This window comes from Mus caroli, unplaced genomic scaffold (assembly GCF_978045245.1).
Source record: "Mus caroli unplaced genomic scaffold, Mus_caroli_1 scaffold_9, whole genome shotgun sequence".
In the NCBI taxonomy this organism is placed as follows: domain Eukaryota; kingdom Metazoa; phylum Chordata; class Mammalia; order Rodentia; family Muridae; genus Mus; species Mus caroli.
This window is the reverse complement of record NW_028227264.1, coordinates 128,690,234-128,715,332: the sequence shown is the minus strand read 5'-3', so window position 1 is coordinate 128,715,332 and position 25,099 is coordinate 128,690,234. Positions and strand designations below refer to the sequence as shown.

The following is a 25,099-nucleotide window of genomic DNA, read 5'->3' as shown; positions in this document are numbered from 1 at the left end:
GCTGGGAGCAACATAAAACAAACGCTGCAGTCACAGAAATTACAGGGAGGCCTGTCTCTGCTCCCTCCCCACCCCACCCCCATCTCTGGCAGGCTGGAAATTTTCCTGATCCTTCGTATCACCCACTCTTTCAACAGAAAGGGTGCTAAGAAATCTAGTGTAAGATGTAATTTTAGATGTGACAAGAGGGAAGGGTATTAAGACTGACCTCATCCTAGAAGGAGCAATGAAAATCTAACTTTACAACTGAGTATTGTGAGAAGAGGAGAGAGTTGTATGCTTATGTGAAGACTTGGCGTCTGTGGTGAGATGGTGAAGTGTGACTGCAGACAGAACACATACAAGTCCCCTCACCAGCTACTGCTCCACACATTGTTCTCTCAAGGACCTCCAATGAGTCACCGTCAAACAGCAAGTATGATTGTGATATATTTTTACCATATTCTCAAAAGGCAGACAGAGAGCAAACAGATTTAAACTTTGGAATTCACTCCATTACAACTGACATTTCAGAAAAGGGAGAGGAAGTTGTCAATCGTTTCTGATAAATTGTAAGTCTGCGGGAAGAAAGCTGGAATTATTTTATAGTGGTCACTCTTTCTCTTTCCTAACTATAAGTTGGATAAAAGACAGTTCCTACTTAATAGAAATAATAAACTATGGAAAATGCCACCTACCAAAAAATACCACTATTCTAAAAGAACACAAACAGTATATGTTTCAGAAAGTATTAGAAGAACCCTCCCATCTCCAGCAGGTACTAAAATCATTTCAGCACTTTTTGAAAGAGATGCAGCATCTAAACTCTTCTTGAGCCTGAACATTCATTCTAAACATGAGTAAGATCAAAGTATCGTAAATATATTTTAAAACTCAATAATTAGAGACTCTATGAAGAAAAAAAAAACTGAATCTTAAACACTCTTAGAACTCCCAAACTGACTATGTAGCTTTGCATAGATTAAATCACTGGGGAATGTCTGTTAATATTAATTGAAGCAGTATTTACAGGGGAGAGGCAGAGGTTATTATTTATTGAATGAAAATGTTTCAACCTCTATTTGGCACAAACTACAAAAATAAATAACTATCCAACTCCCAGAAATTTTTTCCTAGCCTAACATAGACTCTGGGTGTACTTGCTAGTGTATAAAGTGAGGGTACAGCCAAAGGATCTGCTGCCACAGGGTTAGCAGCATTGCTATAAGTGGTATCCGTTTAACTTGGGTTAAAACACAAGTCCCTGAAATCTGACACACTACTGTGCCAATCACTTTAAATGTTAAATTTATGTGTGTGCGTGTGTGTGTGTGTGTGTGTGTGTGTGTGTGTGAGAGAGAGAGAGAGAGAGAGAGAGAGAGAGAGAGAGAGGAATGAAGATCATTCCTAGCAAATTGAAAAATAAAAGTTCTAATAAAAAGGAAGGAATATTGTAGTAGAGACAGAAATTAGAGTGCCAATGGCTGGTAAAAAGTTTTTAGATATTATACAATTAAATGAAGAAAAGAAAGGAAGAAGAAAATGAGAGAGGCAATAAAATTATAAATGAATCTGATCTAGAACTGTCAGTCTTCCTGTGGCAAATACATGGCAAGATTCATTCTCTCTCTCTCTCTCTCTCTCTCTCTCTCTCTCTCTCTCTCTCTCTCTCTCTCTCTCTCTCTCTCTCTCTCTCTCTCCTGTTGCCAAGGAGAAGGGCAGTTCTCCCTGTTCCAAAATCACACCGGTCCTGCTAACTCAGGTTTTGATGACAGTTTTGAGTGCCAACTTTGGGAGGAAATCAATCTAAACGAATAGAAAAACTTACCACTAGCAGTCAGTATAACTAAGAACAAGTGTCAAAAAGCAAGAATGGGATCACTTACTCATTTGTTACCCTAAACTTAAAGCCACATTTTCACTGCAATCTTGTGTTACAATATCACAGAAAAGGAAATATCTGCTACTGTAGCCTGCAAGACCCTTTTGGGGATAACTTGTTCCTAGTCTCAGTGTTATTCTCTGTAAATAATGGATACTTGTGAAGTATTTATATGAATGAATAAAGGTTGGTTACTTATTTGAACAATAAGGAAAATAAGAAACCTACAATATCTCTGATGCTTACCTGGAAAGACACACACCTGGTACAAATGAGATGGATATTTCAAAGCATAATTTTTTATTTTATCTTCTAATATAGAATTTTGCAGAACTTATTAATAAGTCCTTGCATTAGCCTAAAGGTACTGATTGAATAATTAATTCCTACTAATAATACAAAAAAATAAAGACTAGTGAAGTGATTTCAACCTATGAGTCACAGGTCCTTTGGGGGTCAAACAACCCTTTCACAGAGGTCACCTAAGTCCACTGGAAAACACAGGTATTTATATTACAATTAATAACAATAGAAAAATTACAGCTATGAAGTAGCAATGAAAATAATTTTATGGCTGGGAGTCATTACAACTGTATTAAAGGGTCACAACATTTGGACTATTAAGAACCACTGGACTAGTATATTATTTATTATAAACTACTGTTTTCCTGACGAGAATAAATGTATTACATTTTCTTTTATAGGGTAAACATCTGAGAACAGCTGCTTTAAAACAAATTTCAATGAGAGTTAAGTCTTGACATGAAGCTTAAAAGGAGATGTGACTGAGCCAATATCATACTGTGGTTCCTGAAAAATATATAATTGAGTAGAGAAACCTTTGAATACTTAGAGAATACTTTAGAATACTAAAATGGACAGTGGTGAATGCCAAAGAGAAAGGTAGTGTGTTTTTGTAATTTGTTTACTGATTTATATGGGCCCAGGGTTCCTATATCTTTGGGTGAATAAGGTAGGTAGGTAAGCAGATCGATGGATGGCTGATGATAGATAGATGATAGATAGATAGATAGATAGATAGATAGATAGATAGATAGATAGATAGATAGATAGATGATAGATGATAGATATGTGATAGATGATAGATATGTGATAGATGATAAAAAAGATAGATAATATATTGTTAGAAATGTGGTGATAGAAAATTGATCAATAGATATGTGGTAGATGATCAATAGATATGTGATAGATGATAAAAAAGATAGTATATTATTAGAAATGTGATGATAGATGATTGATCAATAGATATGTGATAGATGAGAGATAAAGAGAGATAGATAATAGATACATTGATAGAAATTTGATGATAGATAAATGATAGATAGATGATGATAGATAGATAGATAGATGATAGATGATAGATAGATAGATAGATAGATAGATAGATAGATAGATAGATAGATAGATAGATAGATAGATGATAATGCGATAATAGATTGATAGATATAGATGTGATAGATATATGATAGATATACAGATAAATGATAGATGATAGGTAAGTGAGAGAGAGAGAGAGAGAGAGAGAGAGAGAGAGATTTTAAAACCTGAAAACAACCAAAAGATAAGAAAATGGTTGGTGGTAGTGGGAAAAATGGCTCAGGTAGGGAAACAGCAGAAATTGTTCCAATAAGTTAGAGACAGATGCTAAGAGTAGGTGTGACTAAGAGGTCAGGGCTATGAAGTGGGCAGTCCTGTAGACCATCCTGGTTCCATCCTTTACCTAAATTACCACAACAGGACTACATCATGTTTATGTACAAATACTAGGACATTTCTTTACACCACCTCTTCAGAGATCTCAAAAACCTTACTAAAAAAGTGTTTTTCCCTACCAAATGCAGGAATGAAAAACCAAAGGCACAACACTGTATTTTACACCTCTCATCTCCTTATTTAGAACTAATCTGAATTTCAATAACAACATTGTCACTGTTAAAATCAATGACAGTAGCACAAGTTGATCAACATAAAATCCTAACTAGCAAATATTTCTTGGTTTTAGAAATAGACCATTACAGAATGGTGAAAATGAAGAAAAATTTAAAAAGATGAATGTGGAATAAAAAACTCCAGAGTTATCAGGAGTTCTTTTAGGAAGAGTAAGATACAGTCTATACCTTCAGAAAAAAATAGCAGAGACAATTGTATGTTACACAAACAATTGATTCATGTTTGGTTTGGTTTTCATTTGAAATGTAGGTAATGTAGAAACATCAAAGAATTATATACATAAGAAAGATAGATATTTCCATAGAAGGCACCAACAAGGACACTGACGATATAGCTGAATTAAGAAATTGACTGTCAAGTGAAAGAAAACTCTGTGTGTGCAGGCTCACTGGCTGTGATGTCTTCATTCAGGCTACATTGCCTGGTTCTTCTGACACTCTTCTGACACTTCTTTCTTCAGGTCCAAACACTCATGACTTCTACACAAGACAGGGATGACAAATCATACAGCAATAACAACATTCATCCTGCTGGGGCTGACAGATGACCCAAAACTACAGGTTCTAATTTTTCTATTTTTGTTTCTCACCTACATATTGAGTGTGACGGGGAACCTCACCATTATCACTCTTACACTTTTGGATCCCCATCTTAAAACGCCCATGTACTTCTTTCTACGAAACTTCTCTTTCTTAGAAGTCTCATTCACCACTGTATGTATTCCCAGATTCCTGTACATGATGGCCACAGGAGATAACACCGTTACTTACAATGCTTGTGCCACTCAGTTGTTTTTTGTTGTCCTCTTTGGAGCAACTGAATTTTTCCTCCTGGCCGCCATGTCCTACGATCGCTACGTAGCCATTTGCAAGCCCTTGCACTACACCACCATCATGAATAACCGAGTGTGCACAGTTCTTGTCCTCTCCTGTTGGTTTGCTGGCCTGTTGATCATCCTCCCGCCTCTTGGCCTAGGCCTCCAACTGGAGTTCTGTGACTCCAATGTGATTGATCATTTTGGCTGTGATGCCTCTCCCATTCTACAGATAACCTGCTCAGACACGGCCTTTATAGAGAAAATTGTCTTGGCTTTTGCCATACTGACACTCATTATTACTCTGGTGTGTGTTGTTCTCTCCTACACATACATCATCAAGACCATTTTAAAGTTTCCTTCTGCCCAACAAAGGAAAAAAGCCTTTTCTACCTGCTCTTCCCACATGATTGTGGTTTCCATCACCTATGGCAGCTGCATTTTCATCTACATCAAACCTTCAGCAAAGGAAGGGGTGGCTATCAATAAGGTTGTGTCTGTGCTCACAACGTCAGTTGCACCTTTGCTCAACCCATTCATCTATACACTGCGAAACAAGCAAGTGAAAGAGGCCTTCAAAGACACTGTAAAACGAATTGTCTTTCTCACTAAGAAGTAAGTTTTTCAGGATGACTTAAATTTAAGTCTAATTCTCCATGAGCAGCATCCACTCCATGGACTTGACAACCTGTGATTTCCTCCTATCCCAAAGATTGGAGATCATTTTTTCCTAAGAAAGTTTTCTCTTATAATCAAAAAATGAAAACCAAGTAAGTTGTTTCACCTTCTTTTAAGTTTATTTTATTTAGAATAGGTTCTTCAATTATTGTATTCTTCAAAGATTAGACTACATACATTTCCAATGTCATAGGAAAGACATGCAAATAACAGTTGTGTCTCTGGTCATATGGCCTTCTCAAGATGTGGACTCTCAATACCCATGTTTCACACACTAAGTCATGTCTCACTTCCTGGGAATACTTCAATCTCTTGCCCTGACTCATCAAGAGTAATTAAAGACATTTTTTAAAACCTATACTACATTTTAATATGATCAAAGTTCCATTGCTAAGCAGCAACAACTTTCACTACTGATATTTCACTGGTTCGTCTCAGAACACACATGATGGGGATGCTGACAAGCCTACCGTTGCTTGGTGTACACCTGTGCTGCCCATTCTCTGAAACATCCTCCCCTCCTATTCTATCCTGTATAACAATCTTGCCATAATCAAAGAACTGAAGTTCAACTCACCTTTCAGCTGCTAATTCAGGCATTTTTGGGATGGTTTATCCAGTGCCATCAACATACCAGTATCTGAGAAGTTCATGTGATCATGTGATCATGTGATCATGTGATCCTCTGAGAAGTTCATGTGCATCTGTGAGATGTGATCCTCTGAAGAGCCCCACTGTGCAAGGCAATGTTTGAGATCTAAATACCTTATTAAAAAGCAAAGTGAAAATGAGACTTTTCAGTTAGTTTTGTTGAAAATTTATAGATAAGGGTGAAGTTGGTAACTGAACATTCCTTTGAGATGGAGCTGATATGTGAACTTCTACTGACTATACAGGAAGAAAAATGCAAGGTCAGGGTAATTGCTTAGATATGTCCACAGATTACATGCATTAGCAATTAACTCTGAATTACCAATAATGAGTTGGTGACTTATTAAAGAAAGAGAAGTAAAAGCACTTTCCCTTGGTGTCATTTAACCAAAAGTGAGATCAAATTTGAACTCTCCACATCATGCTCCCTGTGTCTTCCATCCTCTGTCTGTTGCATTAGTCTTGAATCTATGCCTGTATCAGTATCAGTCTGTCCCTGTGTATGTCTGTCTGACTGTGTCTGACTGTGTGATTGTACCTGTCTGCTTCTTTCTGTGTGTCTCTGTGTCTGTGTGTGTGTACGTGTGTGTGTGTGTGTGTGTGTGTGTGTGTGCATCATATGAACTGTTTGTTCCTGTATGTGTTTTCAGTGTCTGTGACTACCTGTGTGTGTCTATCTGTTCCTAACAGAGGGCTTCACTCTGTCTTTATTGACCAACTCAGAAGCATCACATGGGAAGAAAGGCCATATTTTACAGAAAACTTTACCAGAGTTTTAAAGGGATTGAGTAACTGGCTCCAGCTCATCCCAATCAACCCAGAAAACAAAACATGGTTTGTCAACCAATATCCATAAATGGTTGCTTTCAACCTTTAAGGTAGTTTTCAGAAAGTAGTTTACAACTTATGTTTGCTGCTTTCAGCAAATGACATACGGATGTTACCTGAGTCAGAAGCATTGAAGAGTTTGAAATTGTAACTGGGCATTAACTTAGGTTGTAAAAGTTAAATATATGAAAAATTCAAGGCAAGCAAGGTTGGTTTTTACATTTTTTTCTTAAAGACAGTTTAATCTAACAGTTTGGATACACAGTAGGATAGCAGTCTTAAGTCTTAAGGGACTTCAAGGTATATGATTAACTCCACCGATGAAGTGAAGCAAAAGTTCCAGACTCTTAGGATATAAGAGGTATTTTCAGAATATTGCACCATCACAAATATATGCAAAGTGGTCTACAAAGAAAACAACATGCTATGTTCCTGTCTTTAATTTATGGAGCTTGTACCATGTGTAAGTATTTTTTGGTGATGGAATATTCTTTTTTTATTTTTTTCTGGGGAAACTGATAATCATGGATGGGTTTGGAGAGGTTGGATAAGAATCATCCAGTAATCATTCATTAATTATCATAAAAATAATTTGGACCAAATTATTGATATGCTATTAAGGTCTTTTCATTGTTTCCATGGTTTGTAATTGGGAAAATAAAGTTTTATGTCTTCACTGTGTACATAGCTATTATTTATTTCTATCAAACATCTTCTAATGACTCAGGTATATTCAAAATAAGAGCAGAGTCAAAGTAAAGATATATATAGTATATATAAGCTATATACTATATATAATAATATGTAATGTGCTATGATAATATAATCCTCCCTTATACTACAAAAATATTCATAGGAAATAAGAATATACTCCAAAGAATTTCTTCATTTCATTTTTAAATTTTCTAAAACATCAACAAAACATATCAAACGTCCTCGGGCTTCCTTTTTGGTAATTAAGCACACGTGTGCAGGATCTGCACATTTACTAAGCTGCTGTGTTAATTATTGCACCTGAAGTGTGACTCCATAGCAAGCAGAGTTTATAATGGTTAATCTCCTTATTTGCTTTGTACAAGAGTGAAAGCTAAGAGAGTTCTAAAGAATCAATTAGCTAGGTATGGTGATACACGCGTAATCTCGGCACTTGGAAAGCAGACACAGGAAGGTCAGAAGTTGAAGGCTAGCAGTTAGCAAGTTCAAGACCATCCTAAGCACAGAATCCTTCTCTAAAAACAGGAAAAGAAAATGTTTAAAATTTTCTTAATCCTGTCCAATTTTCCATCCAAGAACCAAGTAGATTTGGATAGGATAAATAATTAAAGTTAATTAGGTTCAGAAAATGCAACCATCTACCTGTGTTCCAGAAAATGGGGCATTCTCCTCCTGGTCACCCAGTCAAGAAGAGAAAATGCAAATCAGGCCACATTGTGCTGAATCTTTAGAACCTTAACACAGAGCACTTTTGGAGGGGGAGGGGATACAGACAGAACATCAATAATTAAGGTCACTCTTACATCATTTCCTGCCACTACTGAAACTGACTTTACCAAGTTTGAGCAACCAAAATATTCAGAACTTTAAATCATTTACTTTTGCATAAAGATTAGGTTTTCACATGGAAATAGTTAATTTTTCCACATGTATCTGCAAAGGTATGTGTCTACAGAACCTTGCTTTAAACCTTTCCTTCTACATCCCTTCAGAATTACCAGTTCCTTCCATCAAAGCTTTTCTACTAGGGCACCTAAAGAATGCTGAAAATGGGAGAAATAGTCTTTACAGAAAAGAGCACACCAATTGGTTATCAATATAAAATTATCATCTCTGAAAACATACATACAAGTCGCATTATACACTTGGTAGATCATACTTAGGAATCTATATGTATATACATATATGCATGTAACAACAATTAATGAAAAAGGAGGCCATGAATTTGAAAGAGTGAGAATGATGCAATTATATTATAATCTCAAAAATAAAAGAAAAAATGAAATGTAAACAATAGTTCTTCCTTGAAGGAGATCCACGAAGAAAGAAAACCTTCTCAACCACCTCTCACATGCCTGTCAACTCTGTGAGAGTACTAACCTAAAATCTGAATCTCTCAGAATTCTCTTGAGAGATATCCTGCTTTTAATTTCTTCTCATACCCCTAATACATGATGTATATCATCATAAAGTACTATTTTCTTAAAATCTTCCAGAACCTTCTAGCTTTCAAGTTTGAAACATTCACTAAGCAACCAGAAGTTTGCCAACATCTGAGGTCAGTCTCACCAATAAAGATGTTTGCTACAGCTTTTCAGCAATGACCTAATCCAAAATCTAAGTGTGGCTACCTGCTTAGTCACTTACCTGCTTAGTCACTGAAGTGCCCTTTATGGTTCTCTGGCCCCCATTTAAATGCCAAGGCATTTTCAAGAGTCATATTGAACTTTCTCCCAAAATTATTTTTCATTTCACAAACCCCTGTGTAAACAAATGCTTAGTCCATGTTTTCTGACATTACACCCTTCTCAGTTTACATTGCCTATGATCTGTGTGCATTTATCTTTTCATTGTGAGGATCCCTTCGACCTCTATGTTGAGATTGTGTGTCTGTCATGAAGTATTAAGTCAGAGCCACTTTGTATGCACTAATTTGCATAAATATTTTTGACAGAAGAAATAATCAAAACTTCTGTGACAATAGATGCAAATTCACTGCTCTATATACTTGTGATATTTGACATGAACTGAAATCTTTACAGAAGAAAACCTATATTATTTGATAATAAAAAGTTATGTATGCTCTCAATACTTACACATATTCCCTCATCCTACTTCATAATTTTTCCAAAAATTTAATGAGACTACAGTCCTCCTTCTTGGTTTGGTTTGTTTCATGATTGCTTGGCTTGGATTGGTTTGGCTTTTGAGATGAATTCTTACAGTGTAGCCTTGGCTAACCTAGAACTTCCAATGTAGATCAAGATGTCCTTGAACTCACAAGAAATCTGCCTGCTTCTGTATCTTAGTGCTGAGATTAAAGGCATACACCACCATACCCAGCTCCCTATTCTTTGTTTTATTATTAGATATATTGTTTATTTACATTTCAAATGTTATCCCCTTTCATGGTTTCCCCTCCAAAAACCCCTATCACCTCCCACCTCCCCCTGATCACCAATCTACCCATGCCTGCTTCCTGGTCCTGGCATCCCCCTACACTAGGGCATTGAGCCTTCACAGGACCAAGGGCCTCTCCTCCCATTGATGACTGACTAGACAATCCTCTGCTACATATGCAGCTAGAGCAATGGGTAACCTCCATGTGCACTCTTTGGTTGATGATTTAGTCCCTGGGAGCTCTGGGGGTACTGCTTAAATCATATTGTTGTACCTCCTAGGGGGCTGCAAACCCCTTCAGCTCCTTGGGTCCTTTCTCTAGCTCCTCCATTGGGGACCCTGTACTCCATCCAATGGTTGTCTGAGAGCATCCACCTCTGTATTTGTCTGGCTCTGGCAGAGACTCCCAGGAGACAGCCTTATCAGGCTCCTGTCAGCAGTGCAGGAGCACTTGGTGGCATCCACAGCATTGTCTAGGTTTGGTGACTGTATATGGGATGGATCCCCAGGTGGGGCAGTCTTTGGATGGCCTTTCCTTAAGTCTCTGCTCCACACTTTGTCTCTGTATCTCCTCCTATGGGTATTTTGTCCCCCCTTCTAAGAAGAATCAAAGTATTCAAACTTCTGTCTTCCTTTTTTTTTAATTTGAGCTTCATGTGGTCTGTGAATTGTATCTTGAGTATTCTGAAATTCTGGACAAATATTCACTTATCAGTGAGTGCATATCATTTGTGTTCTTTTGTGACTAGGTTACCTCACTCAGGATGATATCTTCCAGATCCATCCATTTGCCAAAGAATTGCATAAATTCATTGTTTTTAATAGCAGGGTAGTACTCCATTCTGTAAATGTAACACATTTTCTGTATCCATTCCTCTGTTGAGGGACATCTGGGATCTTTCCAGCTTCTGACTATTATAAATAAAGCTCCTATGAACATAGTGGAGCATGTGTCCTTATTAAAAGTTGGAGACTATTTTACTGCATACAGGAAATGCACCTCAGTGACAAAGACAGACACTACCTCAGAGTAAAAGGTTGGCAAACAATTTTCCAAGAAAATGGTCCCAAGAAACAAGCTGGAGTGGCCATTCTAATATCGAATAAAATCGACTTTCAACCTAAAGTTATCAACAAGGATAAGGAAGGACACTTCATACTCATCAAAAAAAAAAATTCTACCAAGATGAACTCTCAATTCTGAACAGCTATACTCCAAATGCAAGGGTACCCACATTCATAAAAGAAACTTTACTAAAGCTCAAAGTATACATCACACCCCACACAATAATTGTGGGGGACTTTTCAACACCTCACTCTAGTCAATGGACAGATCATGGAAACATAAACTAAAAAGAGACACAGTGAGACTAATAAGGTTATGAACCAAATGGATCTAACAGATATTTATAGAACATTTCTTCCTAAAGCAAGAGAATATACCTTCTTCCTCAGCACCTCATGGTATCTTATCCAGAAGAAGGAAGACCAATGTGTAGGTGCTTCAGTCCTTCTTAGAAGGAAAACAAAATACTCACAAGAGCAAATATGGAGATAAAGTAGAGCAGAGACTTAAGGAAAGGCTGTCCAGAGATTGTCCCACCTGGAGATTCATCTCATATACAGTTACCAAACCCAGACATTATTAGGGATGCCAAGAAGTGAATGCTAACAGGAGCCTGATATAGTTGTCTCCTGAGAGGCCCTGCCAGAGCCTTACAAATACAGAGTCAGATGCTCACAGCCAACCATCGTGTTGAGCATAGGATCCCCAATAGAGGAGTTAGACAACGGACTGAAGGAGTTGAAGGGGTTTGCAACCCCATAAGAAGAACAACAATATCAACCAACCAGATCCCCCCAGAACTCCCAGGGACAAAGCCATGAACCAAGAAGTACACATGGCTCCAGCTGCATATGTAGCAGATGATGGCCTCGTCAGGCATCAATAGGAGAAGTCCTTGGTCCTATGAAGACTCAATAGATGCCCCCAGTGAAGGGGAATCGAGGGTGGGGAGATGGGCATGGATGGGTGAGTGGAGGAACACCCTCATAGAAGCAGGGGGAAGGAGGATAGAATAGGGGGGTCCAGGATGGGGGAAAACTGGGAAAGATTATAACATTTGAAACTTAAATAAAGAAAATATCCAATAAAATAATAATAGAATAAAAAGAGAAAGAGAGAGAGAGCAGGACAGATGGAGAGAAAGAGGAGGCAGTTTTGCCAGGAGAGTTTTAGACACAGGTCACAGAAAGACAACAAGCTAGACACAGGTGAAGACCGAATGAGCCAGAGAATGAGAAGGAAACAGAAGATTAGCACATATTGCCAGAGTTAGTATGAGACCAAGCAGAACAATTCAGTCAGAAGCTGAGATAAGCCAGTTTGAATCAGTCAGCTAAGAGCAGAGCTTGAGCCAGAACAATTATGTTGAACTAGCCATCCAGAGTTCAGAAAGAACTAGAAAGTGTGAGCTTATTCAGCAGTAAGCCTCAGAGGCTGAACACATTTTTTTTTTTTTTTTTTTTTTTTGGTTTTTCGAGACAGGGTTTCTCTGTGTAGCCCTGGCTGTCCTGGAGCTCACTTTGTAGACCAGGCTGGCCTCGAACTCAGAAATCCGCCTGCCTCTGCCTCCCGAGTGCTGGGATTAAAGGCGTGCGCCACCATGCCCGGCTTTTTTTTTTTTTTTTTTTTGGCTGAACACATTTTATACCTAGATAAGATTATATGGAGGCTAGGAGCTTCCAGGACTAGGCCTACATTAGCAGACAGAGGCAGTAAGACTCCAAGATGACAATTACATCTGGCAAATAAAAGGTACTTTTTTAATATAAAATAATAATAATAGCATAAGGTAAAACAGAAACAAACACACTGGAATAGGATAAAATAGACATAAGTAAAAGAGCCAGAGGAAAGGTACAGTAAACACACATAGACACAGAGACACACACATTTGTGCACACAGAAATTCCACAAAAATAAAAAACTGGAAACCATCATATGTATACAAAAAAAATTTAAAGAGTTTGCCTTTTTATTTATTTTTTATTAGATATTTTCTTTATATACATTTCAAATGCTATCCGAAAGTTCCCTAAACCCTCCCCCTGACCTGCTCCCCTACCCACCCACTCCCACTTCTTGGCCCTGGCATTCCCCTGTACTGGGGCATAGAAAGTTTGCAATACCAAGGGGCCTCTCTTCCCAGTGATAGCCGACTAGGCCATCTTCTGCTACATATGAAGCTAGAGATACGAGCTCTGGGGGTACTGGTTAGTTCATATTTTTGTTCCACCTATAGGGTTGCAGACCCCTTCAGCTCCTTGGGTACTTTCTCTAGCTTCTCCATTGGGGGCCCTGTGTTCCATCTTATAGATGACTGTGAGCATCCACTTCTGTATTTGCCAGGCATATACTGGCATACAAGGCAGCTATAACAGGGTCCCAAGTCTTTGGTCACATAACTACTTTCTCTACCTAACAAAGACCTGTGGCTTTCTAAGTGATTTCATGACAACTTAGAAGAACTCTTGGAGGAGGAACTAGAAAGGGGGACAACATTTAGAATGTAAATAAATAGAATAATTTTTTAAAAGATATCTTTTGCTACTACAGTATAATTATGTATAAAAAGTCATATGGAGACCATTACTTTGTACAATTAATACATGCTATTAAAGAAACAATCTCTTTTTCAGGCCATTTCAACACAAAAATGACATCCAACCCCATGTTCTGTCCCTGATGCTCTTCTCCTGAGCCTGCTGATGACCTATGCTCAAAGGTCCCTTTGCACCTTCCCCAATAGTTTCTCTGGGATGCATTTAACTTTTGTTCTTCAAGATAGCAACAAAGAGTTATTATTAACCCCAGTACCAAGACCCCCAGGGAGCGTATTGTTTGCAGCACAATTGATCCCATAGTACCTATTCTGAAGACTGGGGAAAAACATAACTTTGAATATTTAAAAATCTCCAAAAAGCTAATATATACCCTGTTCTAATAATCACCTCCCTACAAAGAGAGAGAGCCCTAAACTTCTCTGACAAGTTATTCACAAGTTAATGAATATTTGTTAATTTTTTTGGTATTTTTCTCTGTAGCACAGAAAATACAAAAGAAGAAAAATCCCCAAAGTCAGTAAGACCATAGATGAGGTGTACAGCCATGGAAAGCTAGCAACAACACAGGTGACACACTAAGGTGCCACATGGATGACTGACATCATTAGTATCTCCAGAAGGGGAATCCAGGTCTACTGTGTGCCAGGCATTACTCGAAGAGATATGAATGGAAATAATAGCATTGCCACAACATACCACCTTCCCCAATTTATTGACTAAACAAGTTGATGTGACTATAAAAACAGACATAGAAATGATCATAACCCTAAATACTCAATGTGTCTCTTACAAAAACAGACATACTGTAATAGAAATGTTATGTCTTTACCCTCACAATGTCACAATGTGATAAAAGTTTTATTGTGACCATCTAGCACCCACTATATACTACTGATTTTGCTAAGTTAATCAGGTTCATGAACAGGAAAGCATATTCACTAATGCAAGACGTTTACACACACACACACACACATACACACACACACCTGTGTGTGTGTGTGTGTGTGTATGTGTGTGTCTGTGTGTGTGTGCATGTGTGTGTGTGTTCACTATATACTGATATTTTTTTGGAGGGCTATATGATTAACTTTTGTTCCTTAATTCTTGTCATTGTAAGTCCACGATAATGATTTAGACCTACCATATGTGCTTTTGTGTACATATTTCATATGCAAATAGTACTGATTTTTAATTCTGTGAAGAGAGAATATTTTATTAAATAAATAAGTTTAAAGTAAGGTGTTATTTCAGAGCTAGAGACATGATGACTCAGAATGTAAATTACTACCAGTCCTGAAAACCTGAGTTCAGTCCTTGGCACCCATACAGCACAAAGAGAGAACTGACTCCCTAAGTTGTCCTCTAAACTCCATATGTTCTTCTTTCTGTTTTTAATAATCACTCATTCATTCATTCAGTTATTTGTCATTTGTTTATTATCTATTTATTTATGTGTTCGTGTGTGTGTGTCAGTGCATGTGTGTGTGTGTGTGTGTGTGTATCTGTGTGTCTGTGTGTATGAGTGTGTGAATGTAAGCTCACACATGCCACAGCATGTGTGTGGAGACAGCACCAAACACCAGCCTATTACTTGTTTTTCAAACTTTTCAGACAATCAGGAAGTCATTGACAGTGCCTCCCTAATAACTGTGCCAAACTTCTCTAGTGCAAGACAGATGGTAGCAGTGCATGCCTTCAAACCCATCCACTCAGGAGGAAGAGGCAGGCAGATCTCCAGTTCAAGGCCAGCCTGGTCCACAGAGTGAGTTCCAGGACAGCCAAAGATATACAGAAAAACCCTGACTCAAAAAAGAAAAAAAAAAATCTTGTCTAGTGCTAACTGTCCACACTGCTGTTGAAATAATTCTGACAGGCAGTCACATGACTCAGTGGGAGTAAAGTAAAACTCACTCCTTCCTGACCATCCCTGTGTGTCTGAGAGGTTTCTTCTCATTCCGGGGGTGGGGGAGAGAGAATACTGGTCGTGGTATCTTAATGGCCCTTTCCCCACGTACACACTATCTCCACACTTTAGTTTAATAAATCTGAGTTGTTCTTTGATATCCTGAACAAAATACCCATGCTCCCAAGATCATCCCGTCTCCAGTTAAGAAACGGATCTCACCCTCACACACAGACTTTGCTCCAATAATCAACACCTTCCACCTCTGAATCATCATCTCTCATTAGTCTAACAACTGATCGCATGTCCTCATACATATATAACTGGGAGATGACTCGGTGGTTAAAGTGCTTGCCATGTAAGCATAAGGTCAGAGTTCAGATCCTCAGAACCCAAGTAAGTCCAAGTAGGCCTGCAGGAATTCCAGGAATTCCAGCCTTGGATGATAGAAAAAAAGGCTCCCCAAAGCAAACTGACTAGCAAGACTGGCCATGTAAATAAGTTCTGGGTTCAAATGAGAGATCTTGCCTCATTGAACAGGGTAGAAATGCAGTAGAAGATGCAGACACACATATATGTATGTGTATATGCACATGTGCCCACATATGTGCAAACATATCATCCATGTATCTCACATACACACAAACTTAGGAAAAATTAATACCAATATCATGGAGGTTGGGGCACCAGAATTAAGAATTCAAGACCTACCTAAGCTATATAGCAAAACAATGGGAGTGGTAGGTGGAAAACAGCCTAATTCAGAAAATCAGCACTGGAATTTTAAATAAAATATTAACAAATGTTTAAATTATCCTTTTTCTCATAAAGGAATGATAGCCATCCTATGATTTGTGTTAGTAATGCAATATTAATATTAGTAACTGTATTCATACCTATTTTATCAACACATTTAGAAAAAAGGAAGCTGTATATTTGTTGACTATAATAAATTTATATATGAGGTCTGATAACTTAGTAGGTACAAGTTTTAATAAAATTAGACATTAATAGTAACTCTTCACAGACTGAACAAGTTAATCTTGAACTGTTATGTCAAACTATATTAACTTGTTGCAGGATAACTGATCACAATGTGAACCTCAAGATTGTGTTGTTCACTGGAAAAACCTGTTTCTAGTTGTGGTGTGACTCAGCCTTACCAATTTTATTCTCTCTGGCTGGAATATAGACATACCCTTACTACACACCTTTAATCTCAAACAATGAAGATAAAGATAGTTTTAGAAAGAAGTACTCAGTTTTGAAAATTATGTCTAATTGAGTGTCAGATAGTGATGAATGAAAGAAAGATTTGACTAAATATGATATGACCAACTTTCATAAAAAAGAAAGAGAAAAGAAAAAAAGAAAGAAAAGAAAGGCTACTTAAGAAAGCGGGAGTGGGTGGGTTGGGGAGCAGGGCAGGGGGAGGGTATAGGGGACTTTGGGGATAGCATTTGAAAGGTAAATGAAGAAAATATTTAATAAAAAGAAAAGAAAGAAACAGCAGTGCAGAGACAGAGAAGGGGCAGTTTTATCAGAAGAGTGTTACAAGAAGATTGAAAACAAGTTAGACACAGGAGAAGACAGAACAATCCAGAAAGTGAGGAAAAAAAGCTAGATTAGAACACATGGCCAAAGTTAGCATGAGGCCAAGGTGAACAATTCAGGTGAGGCCAAGAAAGAGAAGCCAGATTTAATCAGTTAATGTGGAGAAGAGTTTTGACCCAGAACAGGTGAGTTAACCAGCCAATTACCTCTGGCAAATAAAAGGTACTTTTACCCTTCATATTAGCTAGTTTGACTCCTTTCTACCCCAGCTGTAGGTTGGGAAGTAAATGAATTTGACAGTGGTTTATTGAAAACAGTGGAAGTTCCCTAAGAACTTCTAATAATGAGTCACATAATTGGCAAAACATGCCTCAGGTTGAAGAATGCCCAGAAATGAGGAAAAGCTATTCACATGTGATAGTTTTTTCTATAACCTCTCATAAGTCCAGCATCTCTCAGGAAATCTCTGAGGGGGTTCTTCGAAGTCCATTGAAGAATCCCTCGAGGAATAAGAAGAAATATGAAAAGAAAACTCCATTTGTGTTTTTGACCTGACACATTGTTTTGAACCTGGCCTATTTCTGATTCTATTGTTGTAGCTTTCTCCAAGGACTCTGTTCCAAATAATAGCTGTTTAAATATTTTCTCCCAAACTTCATTTTATTATATTGTTAATTAGTGACTTTTTAAAACCATGATTCCCAAGGGGCCTTTTGTTTGTTTAAGCAAAAGATCCCTAAACTCCTGTGGTCCTCTGGAAGACCAAACAGATAAAATTTATACCACTCTTATGAGTATGGAATTTACAGGGAAAGCTATTTTCCTGTGTAAAGGTCAAAGATGTTGATTTTGCCCAAATCAAAGTGGATTTCCTACAATCATGGAGAACTTAAATTCTTTCAACTCTACAGAAATAAATACTATCTTTCCAGAACCAAATCAGAGAAAACATCCCTCACTCTTTGACTTTTAAGATTTGTTGAAAGCAAAGAACATTCAAAGAAGACCTGGCAAATTGTGGGAACCCAGAAGCTCTTGACCTGTTGCTAATGAGTGCAAGCCCCTGGGTACATTAAAGCATTGTGGTAATGTTGCAGCTAACAAGTGCCTGCTCTGTGGAAGACATGAACAGAGATCTGAACTGTGAGTGTGATTTACTTAGACACTTTCATTGTTCATCATCCAGAACCTGAGTAATTAAAAGTTGTAAGGCAACTAGCTTTGATTGTCTCAGAACCCAGGTCCTAAAACAATTGCTAATATTTCTTGAGAGGTGTAGCTCGCTATGTATGTATGTCAGTCTGTTCTCTAACAACTGAAATTTGAGTTTTAGTAAGACTTTAGGGGGTTTCAAAAGTAAGTAGCACATTTAAGGGAGAGAATATAGTTTCTCATGTATGAGATCTTGGGAAAAATTCCATTCTCTCAATATAGCAAAACTGGATCTCTAATACTTACTTCTTGCTATACAACTTGAATGCAATTCCCTCTACTTGGTAAGTAGTACCACAAGAGAGTAAGTCACTCTGTTAGTAACGTAACACAATAGATCAATGAACTCTCCTAAACAAAATTATCGATTATACTTTAAATGTGCCTAGAATGCTAAGGAGTGTTTACTTTTGAAAGGACACAGCTAGAATAGTTTAGATGTACTGGGCTTATTGTAAGCTGAGAACCTTTCAAGGACCCATTGTAGGAACTCAGCCTGGATCAGAAGACAAGGAAAGGTAACTGGAATGCTTCTCAACTTCAGATTTGCTCTGGTGCGGCAATTTCCTGACCAGCCGACAGTACCTAGGAAGGAAGGAGCTTATATTCCAACTACTTAATACACTCCAGTCAGATTCCTTTCTACAAATCCAGGGTCAGAGGGTTCTGGGGTATGATCTGATCTTATGTTGACATAGACACTGTTTACCTTCTCAGCAAGAAAAGAGGAGAGATTTAGTTCCCTAGTCTCAGGAACACATCTCAAGATCACTGTGAAAATACAATGAACCAGATGAGAGAAACCAGTCACACTCCAAAATAATTGAGGGCTATGCCTGCTGGCATATTTCTGTTTTGTTCTAGGAACAATAGAAATTGGAAAGATTTCAATCCAGCAGTCCAGTTGATTTATTATCATTGTTGTTATTGTTTTATTGTTATTAAGTAGAGCCAGCATCTTTGTACAATGTTCTTTAGCTCAGAAATTAAAAGCCATGGAAAGACGCCCATCTATTCCTTGATGGCTACTTGATAGGCAGCATCACAAAGGAGATGCTGATCATTTTCTCACAAGATAAACAGGAAAAGTCTATGAGTCAATCAAACAGTTGAGTGGGCAGAGGCTTTGAGCTGAATTTCTATAGTCAACTACTTGGTTTCACTTCCTTCTTTATTACAAAAAAATGACATAATATGTCTAGACCCAGATTTCCTCTGTAAACAATGAGAATTAAATGACATAATCTAGCAGCATCTGACCCTTACTAACCATCTTCTCAAATCTCTCTATTCCTTGGAGAGATTTATGAATTAGAGTTTGTCTACTAAGTTGAGAATAACAAACAAATATTCTATACTCTGTGGTCTCCCACAGACACCTGTACTTATTATATTGAATGCCTTAATATTCCTAGGGTGGGTGGAATAAGTCCATTTATTATTCCCTAAAGCATTAAATGAATTTGTTTCCTAAATATCCTATAACTCTTCTTAATGTATAAATAGAAACGGGGGGGGGTGGGAATCAAGAAAAGCATTCCTAAATTTTTCCTAACTTGATGTAGTGAGGGAAAAAAACTGACCTTAGGATTTAGCAAACTTGACTTCATTTAATTTTTGTCCCTAGCAAGCCAACTAGCTGATGAGACTGACTTTCATCTTCAAAATTAGAGAATTAGCTACAGTAATAGCTAAAGTGGCTTCTATATCTTAATTTATATGGCAATCTTAAGTCCTTGATCATTTTATTCATTGTACCCTGGCACCCATTTGATTAAGTTTTATTGCTCTCTTAGAGCCAATGAAGAGAAAGATATAGGGCAACATGTGTAGGCTATTTCATGTAAAGGACCTGGGTCCACTCAGAAGAGACTCAAGAACCAGATTTCACGTGGGCTCAGCTGAACACCTTCAGAGAAAAAGAAGAGGGACAAGATGAACAAAGCTGGACTCCTCACTTATAAGCCACTTCCTCCACCACGTCACTCTTAAATTCAAATAACATTACTACTACTACTACTACTACTACTACTACTACTACTACTACAAGTATATGGGTGTTTTTCATGTATGTATGTCTGTCTGGTATCCATGAAAGCTAGAAGAAAGTGTTGGATCCCCTAGATCTGGATCTAGACATGGATCAGGAGTTGAAGACATTTGGAGGCCGCCATGTGGATATGGAGGATCAAGCAGATCCTCTGGGAAAGTAGCCATTGCTCTTAACTGCTGAGCCATCTCTCCAGCCCTTCAAGTAACTTCTAAGATTATTGAGTTTATTATTCTTACTTAGAGACAATTTGGATGGATTATGACTGAAAGTGATTATCTTCTGGTGCCTGAAACATCTCAAAATACTGAGACCCTTTAGAATAAAATTTTAAATCTTAAACATCAAAGGACTGATAATATAACTTCTCTGTACTTTGCATACAATCAACTGTGAAGGGCAAATGAGCTGGTCTCATTCACTCCACAGTGTTCAAGGTGTCTGTTGTGCTCAAGGCAATGAACCTGTCCTGGATTTACAGTTGTCGATGAAGCAGTCATGAACAAGTTCTCAAAGGCTTCACTATAGAGGATAAAAGGTAAGTGGGGATATATATACGTATATTTTGACAGGGTCTTACTTAAACTGAAATCTTAAAAATAAGATTTATTCGTGGTAGAATAGAAGGAAGCATTTTGAAGATTAAGGAAAAACAAAAACAAAAAAATTCTTTAATGACGAGAACTTTAATGTCTTCAAAGAACTGAAGCCTAGCACAGCTATACAAACAAAAGATGAACTGCCAGCATTACACAGTAGTGTGGTCATGAGGAACCTGGAAACCAGGGAGAGATACTTGAATCCCATTCTAAGGGAAGGGGAATCCCTCTGAACTTAAGGATGGATCTCATGTATGGGTGTATATAAGGGTGGGTGAAGGGTGAGAATTTGTGAATATGTGTGTGCTTGTGAGTGTGTCTGAATATATGTGTGTGAGGTGTGTATAAACATATATTTGTGTGTATGTGATTGTGTGTATATGTGTGAGGATGTGGATGGAGTATGTGTCTGATGTGTATATATGCGTGTATGAGTGTGTCCCTGTGTGTATGTGGGAGGTGTGCATGCTTTTGAGTGTGTGTATATGTGTGTGTGAATGTGTATATATATTGTGTATATGTGTGTATGTGTATATGTGTGTATGTTATGTGTGAGTGTATCTTTGTGTGTATGTGTGTGTGCATGTGTGTGTGTGTGTGTGTGTATGTGAGTGTGGGGGTGAGTGTTGAAGACGGTGCTCACTAAACAACCCAGACTAAGCTTGCACTTGTGGTTCTTCTGATTCAGCCTCACAAGGGCTGTATTATGGGCATGTATAACCATGCTGGGTTCATCTATAGAACACTCTGGTTCTGTCTTTAGAATAGAATGGCAGGACCAGTTTTGTATACTTTTAAAAGGGAAGCAAAACATGAGGTAATTAGTACACGGTGTGGATTTTAATAGTAAATCAGAAACAGAGGTTGAAGACACATTTTCAACTTCACTGTCTTAACAGGAAACTAAGATAATGACCACACTGGGAGCTATTGGTTCATGACATTACAAAACATACATATTTAGGATAGTGTTTTTCTCCTCATTAACTCTGAACATTTCCAGGCAGCTGTTAATCAAAGAATGTCCAGCTAATTAATTTAATATACTAAAAAAAAAAAAATACTATGTCAGTACAATAATAGGAAACTATAAGAGCTGGCTGGCTGCTTCTTAGTATAATTATCAGCATAATTTAGACTTACTACTTAGCATTAGTTAGCATAAGTGCCATTAACTGCTAGTCAGCTACCACCCTGGTAACATTTTATTAGCACATATCAGGAAAGTGGAGGTGGAAGTCAGAAAATGGAGGAAAGAGGAGAAGTTGTGGTCAGGGTGTATTGTGTGGTAAAAGAATAAATACATTTTTTTTTAAATTATATCACTTAAGCTAACATTTGTGCCTCTCCCTAATGATCCCTCATGCTGACAGTCCTTATCCTCAATCTAATTTCTCTTATTTTCACAAATAGACAGGCCACAGTCAGGAATCAGTGATGAAAAATTATACAGCAATTACTACATTCATCCTGGTAGGACTAACCGATGATGCAAATCTTCAAATTCTGCTTTTCATATTTTTGCTCTTAACCTACTTATTGAGCGTGATTGGTAACCTGACCATCATCACTCTCACACTGGTGGATTCCCACCTTAAGACTCCCATGTATTTTTTCCTCAGAAATTTCTCCCTTTTGGAGGTCTCATTCACAACTGTCTGTATTCCCAGATTCCTCTACACAATGGCGTCTGGGGACAATACCATTTCCTACAATGCATGTGCCACTCAACTATTTTTTGTTATTGTCCTGGGTGTGACTGAGTTTTTTCTGCTGACTGCCATGTCCTATGACCGATATGTGGCCATCTGCAAGCCTCTGCATTACACCACCATCATGAGCAACAGGGTCTGCATCCAGTTCCTTATTGGCTGTTATTTAATGGCTTTAATTATTGTCATCCCACCTTATAGCATAAGCTTTAAGCTTGAGTTTTGCAACTCCAATGTCATAGATCACTTTGGCTGTGATGCTGCTCCCATCCTGAAGATCAGCTGCTCCAACACAGAGTTCATAGAGCGGTTTGTGTTGATCTTGGCTGTGCTGACACTCATGTTCACGTTACTGTGTGTGGTAATGTCTTACACATACATTATCAGAACCATCCTCAGATTCCCATCAGCCCAGCAAAGGAAAAAGGCTTTTTCTACTTGTTCTTCTCATATAATTGTGGTTTCTATCACTTACGGCAGCTGCATTTTCATCTATATTAAACCATCTGCAAAAGAAGGAGTGGCTGTAAATAAAGTTGTGTCTGTGCTCACGACTTCGGTTGCTCCAGTTATGAATCCTTTTATCTACACTCTGAGGAATAAGCAAGTGGTTCAAGCTTTCAAAGACATGATCAAAAGGATTGCCTCTTTCATAAAGAGCTAAGGGACCTCTTCAATGGTTAATATGGTTAAATTAACTGGATCTACAATTATCTAGAAACAAACCTCTGGGCATGCTTGTGAGGGATTATAGGTTAACAGAAGTGGGAAAACACACCTATATCAAGCCTTGTTTTATGGTGGAGGATACAATATAACCACCTGCCTCAAGCTCCTGCCACCACCCATGCCATAATGGACCGTACCCTCAAAGTGTGAGCCAAAATAAACCATCTTTAGTTTCTTTTGCCAGTTATTTTGTCACGGCAATGTGAAAAGTAACTGATACAGAGATTTTGAATGAAGAATGGAGCCATCGCCATGATTGACTTGACTCTGTAGTCATTGTACCTTTGGAACTAATTTAGGATGAATGGAGAAAAGTTTGGAACTTTGGGCTAGAAAAGACCTCAAACCCTATAAGTAAAGTATTGTGAGACATTCCAGTTGTAGTTTGAAGCATCAGGAGGCTGAGAGAAGTGTGGACAGAGGAGACCCAGCTCAGTAGATTTTAGAGGGAATAAGAACTTTATCAGGGACTTAGCAAGAGGCTATTCATATGATATTCTGGCAAAGAATCTGACTGCATTCTGCCCATGTACCAGGAAAGTTAATGGGGTTGAATTTAAAGATAAAAAAAACTGGTTTAGTAGGTGGAAGGTATTTCAAGGCAAGACTGTACTCCAACTGTTGCTGTTTGCTGAATGTATCCAAGCCTACAGTGAGAAAGAACAAATATTTAGACACAGAGGTTTTCTGGTCTCTTAGTTGTCCACCAGACCCTACTTTTGAAGCCATCACACATTTGTATGTGTAATACAGAGAAATCAATCTGGCTGTTTCACCCCTACTGGCTAGCTTTCATAATATTGGAAGGTACTTTACAGGTTGTTGGAAAGAAAAAGTGATCAGACTATGAACTTGCATGATAGAATGTCAGTCTGCCAGATAAGAGGTGCCTGCAGTGAAATGATGCTCTAATTATTGGAGAAAAACTAAGTCCTGAAGGGACTTAAAGCATATTCTGAAGGAGTTTGTAACTGGTACTGTGTACCTAGTCATGGGTCCATGGCTAGAGAGGCCCTAGGGAGGAATCTACTGTTTCTGTTTTGCTGAATGGAGGTGTTGTCAATTTCTCTTCTAAATATTTCTGTTTATACTGGTGTGCTAATGTTACCTTCAGCCTTGATCAGAGATGTGTCTATTTTAAATGAACAGCAATGAGTATAGAGATTCAATGGCTGGTCAAAGTTCTGAGAAAAGTGACTGTTCAGTGCTCATCCTTCAATGAAACCTTCATACCATGCTTTCCAAGGCTCAGGAACATCATAGAACAGTCAGAAAGAATGTAAGAGCCAAATGATGGTGGTGGAGCAGAAAATGCTTTTAGGCATAACATGGCCCATGCACTTAAACATTCATAGAAGCTTCCATTATGTGCACAGGATATGCCCTATCACCTTTCAGTCATGGATGGGAGAAGAGCTCAGAGAGTCAAGCCCCTCCCCAGAGAGCTATTGGCTGTTGATGGCTACTAGAGGAGATTAAGCCATTGTCTTTAATGGTGTAGATAGGAATGAGTTACCCATGCTCTGGTGGATAGATCCACACCTATGCCAATGTGAGTGACCCTGGTTGAACTCAATGAGTCACAAAACAAAAGGGCATAATGATGGGAAGGGGACTGGTTAAGGGGAGGGAGTTGAGCAAGACAGGATGGGGTTGTGAGTGGGACCAGATTGCTTTATATACAAGTATGAAATTGTGAAAGAACAAATTAAGTTCTGTAAATACACAGTTTGGGTGAAGAAAAGAGTTCACAGAAGCTTAAGGTGCTGAACAATGGTAATCAAAGAAGAGGCTAT

The 25,099-nt window shown here is 38.1% G+C and overlaps 2 protein-coding genes across 2 annotated transcripts; both read left to right on the top strand.

Annotated features, from left to right (window-relative positions):
- Window positions 1–4,326: 4,326 nt before the first annotated feature.
- Window positions 4,327–5,265, top strand: LOC110303106 (olfactory receptor 6C2-like). The gene has a single exon (XM_021174041.2). It carries the CDS (start codon window positions 4,327–4,329, stop codon window positions 5,263–5,265), a length of 939 nt encoding a protein of 312 aa, XP_021029700.1.
- A 12,256-nt stretch (window positions 5,266–17,521) lies between these two features.
- On the top strand, window positions 17,522–23,238 carry LOC110303649 (olfactory receptor 6C2-like). The gene is made up of 2 exons (XM_021174812.2): window positions 17,522–17,543; window positions 22,298–23,238. The coding sequence occupies exons 1-2, from the start codon at window positions 17,522–17,524 to the stop codon at window positions 23,236–23,238; spliced, it is 963 nt and encodes a 320-aa protein (XP_021030471.2).
- Window positions 23,239–25,099: the final 1,861 nt, after the last annotated feature.

Bases quoted from the DNA above. Each gene is read 5' to 3' on its own strand.
- LOC110303106 (XM_021174041.2), top strand. From the start codon at position 4,327: ATGACAAATCATACAGCAATAACAACATTCATCCTGCTGGGGCTGACA.
- LOC110303649 (XM_021174812.2), top strand. From the start codon at position 17,522: ATGAAAAGAAAACTCCATTTGT. The intron at 17,544-22,297 runs GTTTTTGACCTG...GTCAGGAATCAG, and splicing joins GAAAAGAAAACTCCATTTGT to TGATGAAAAATTATACAGCA.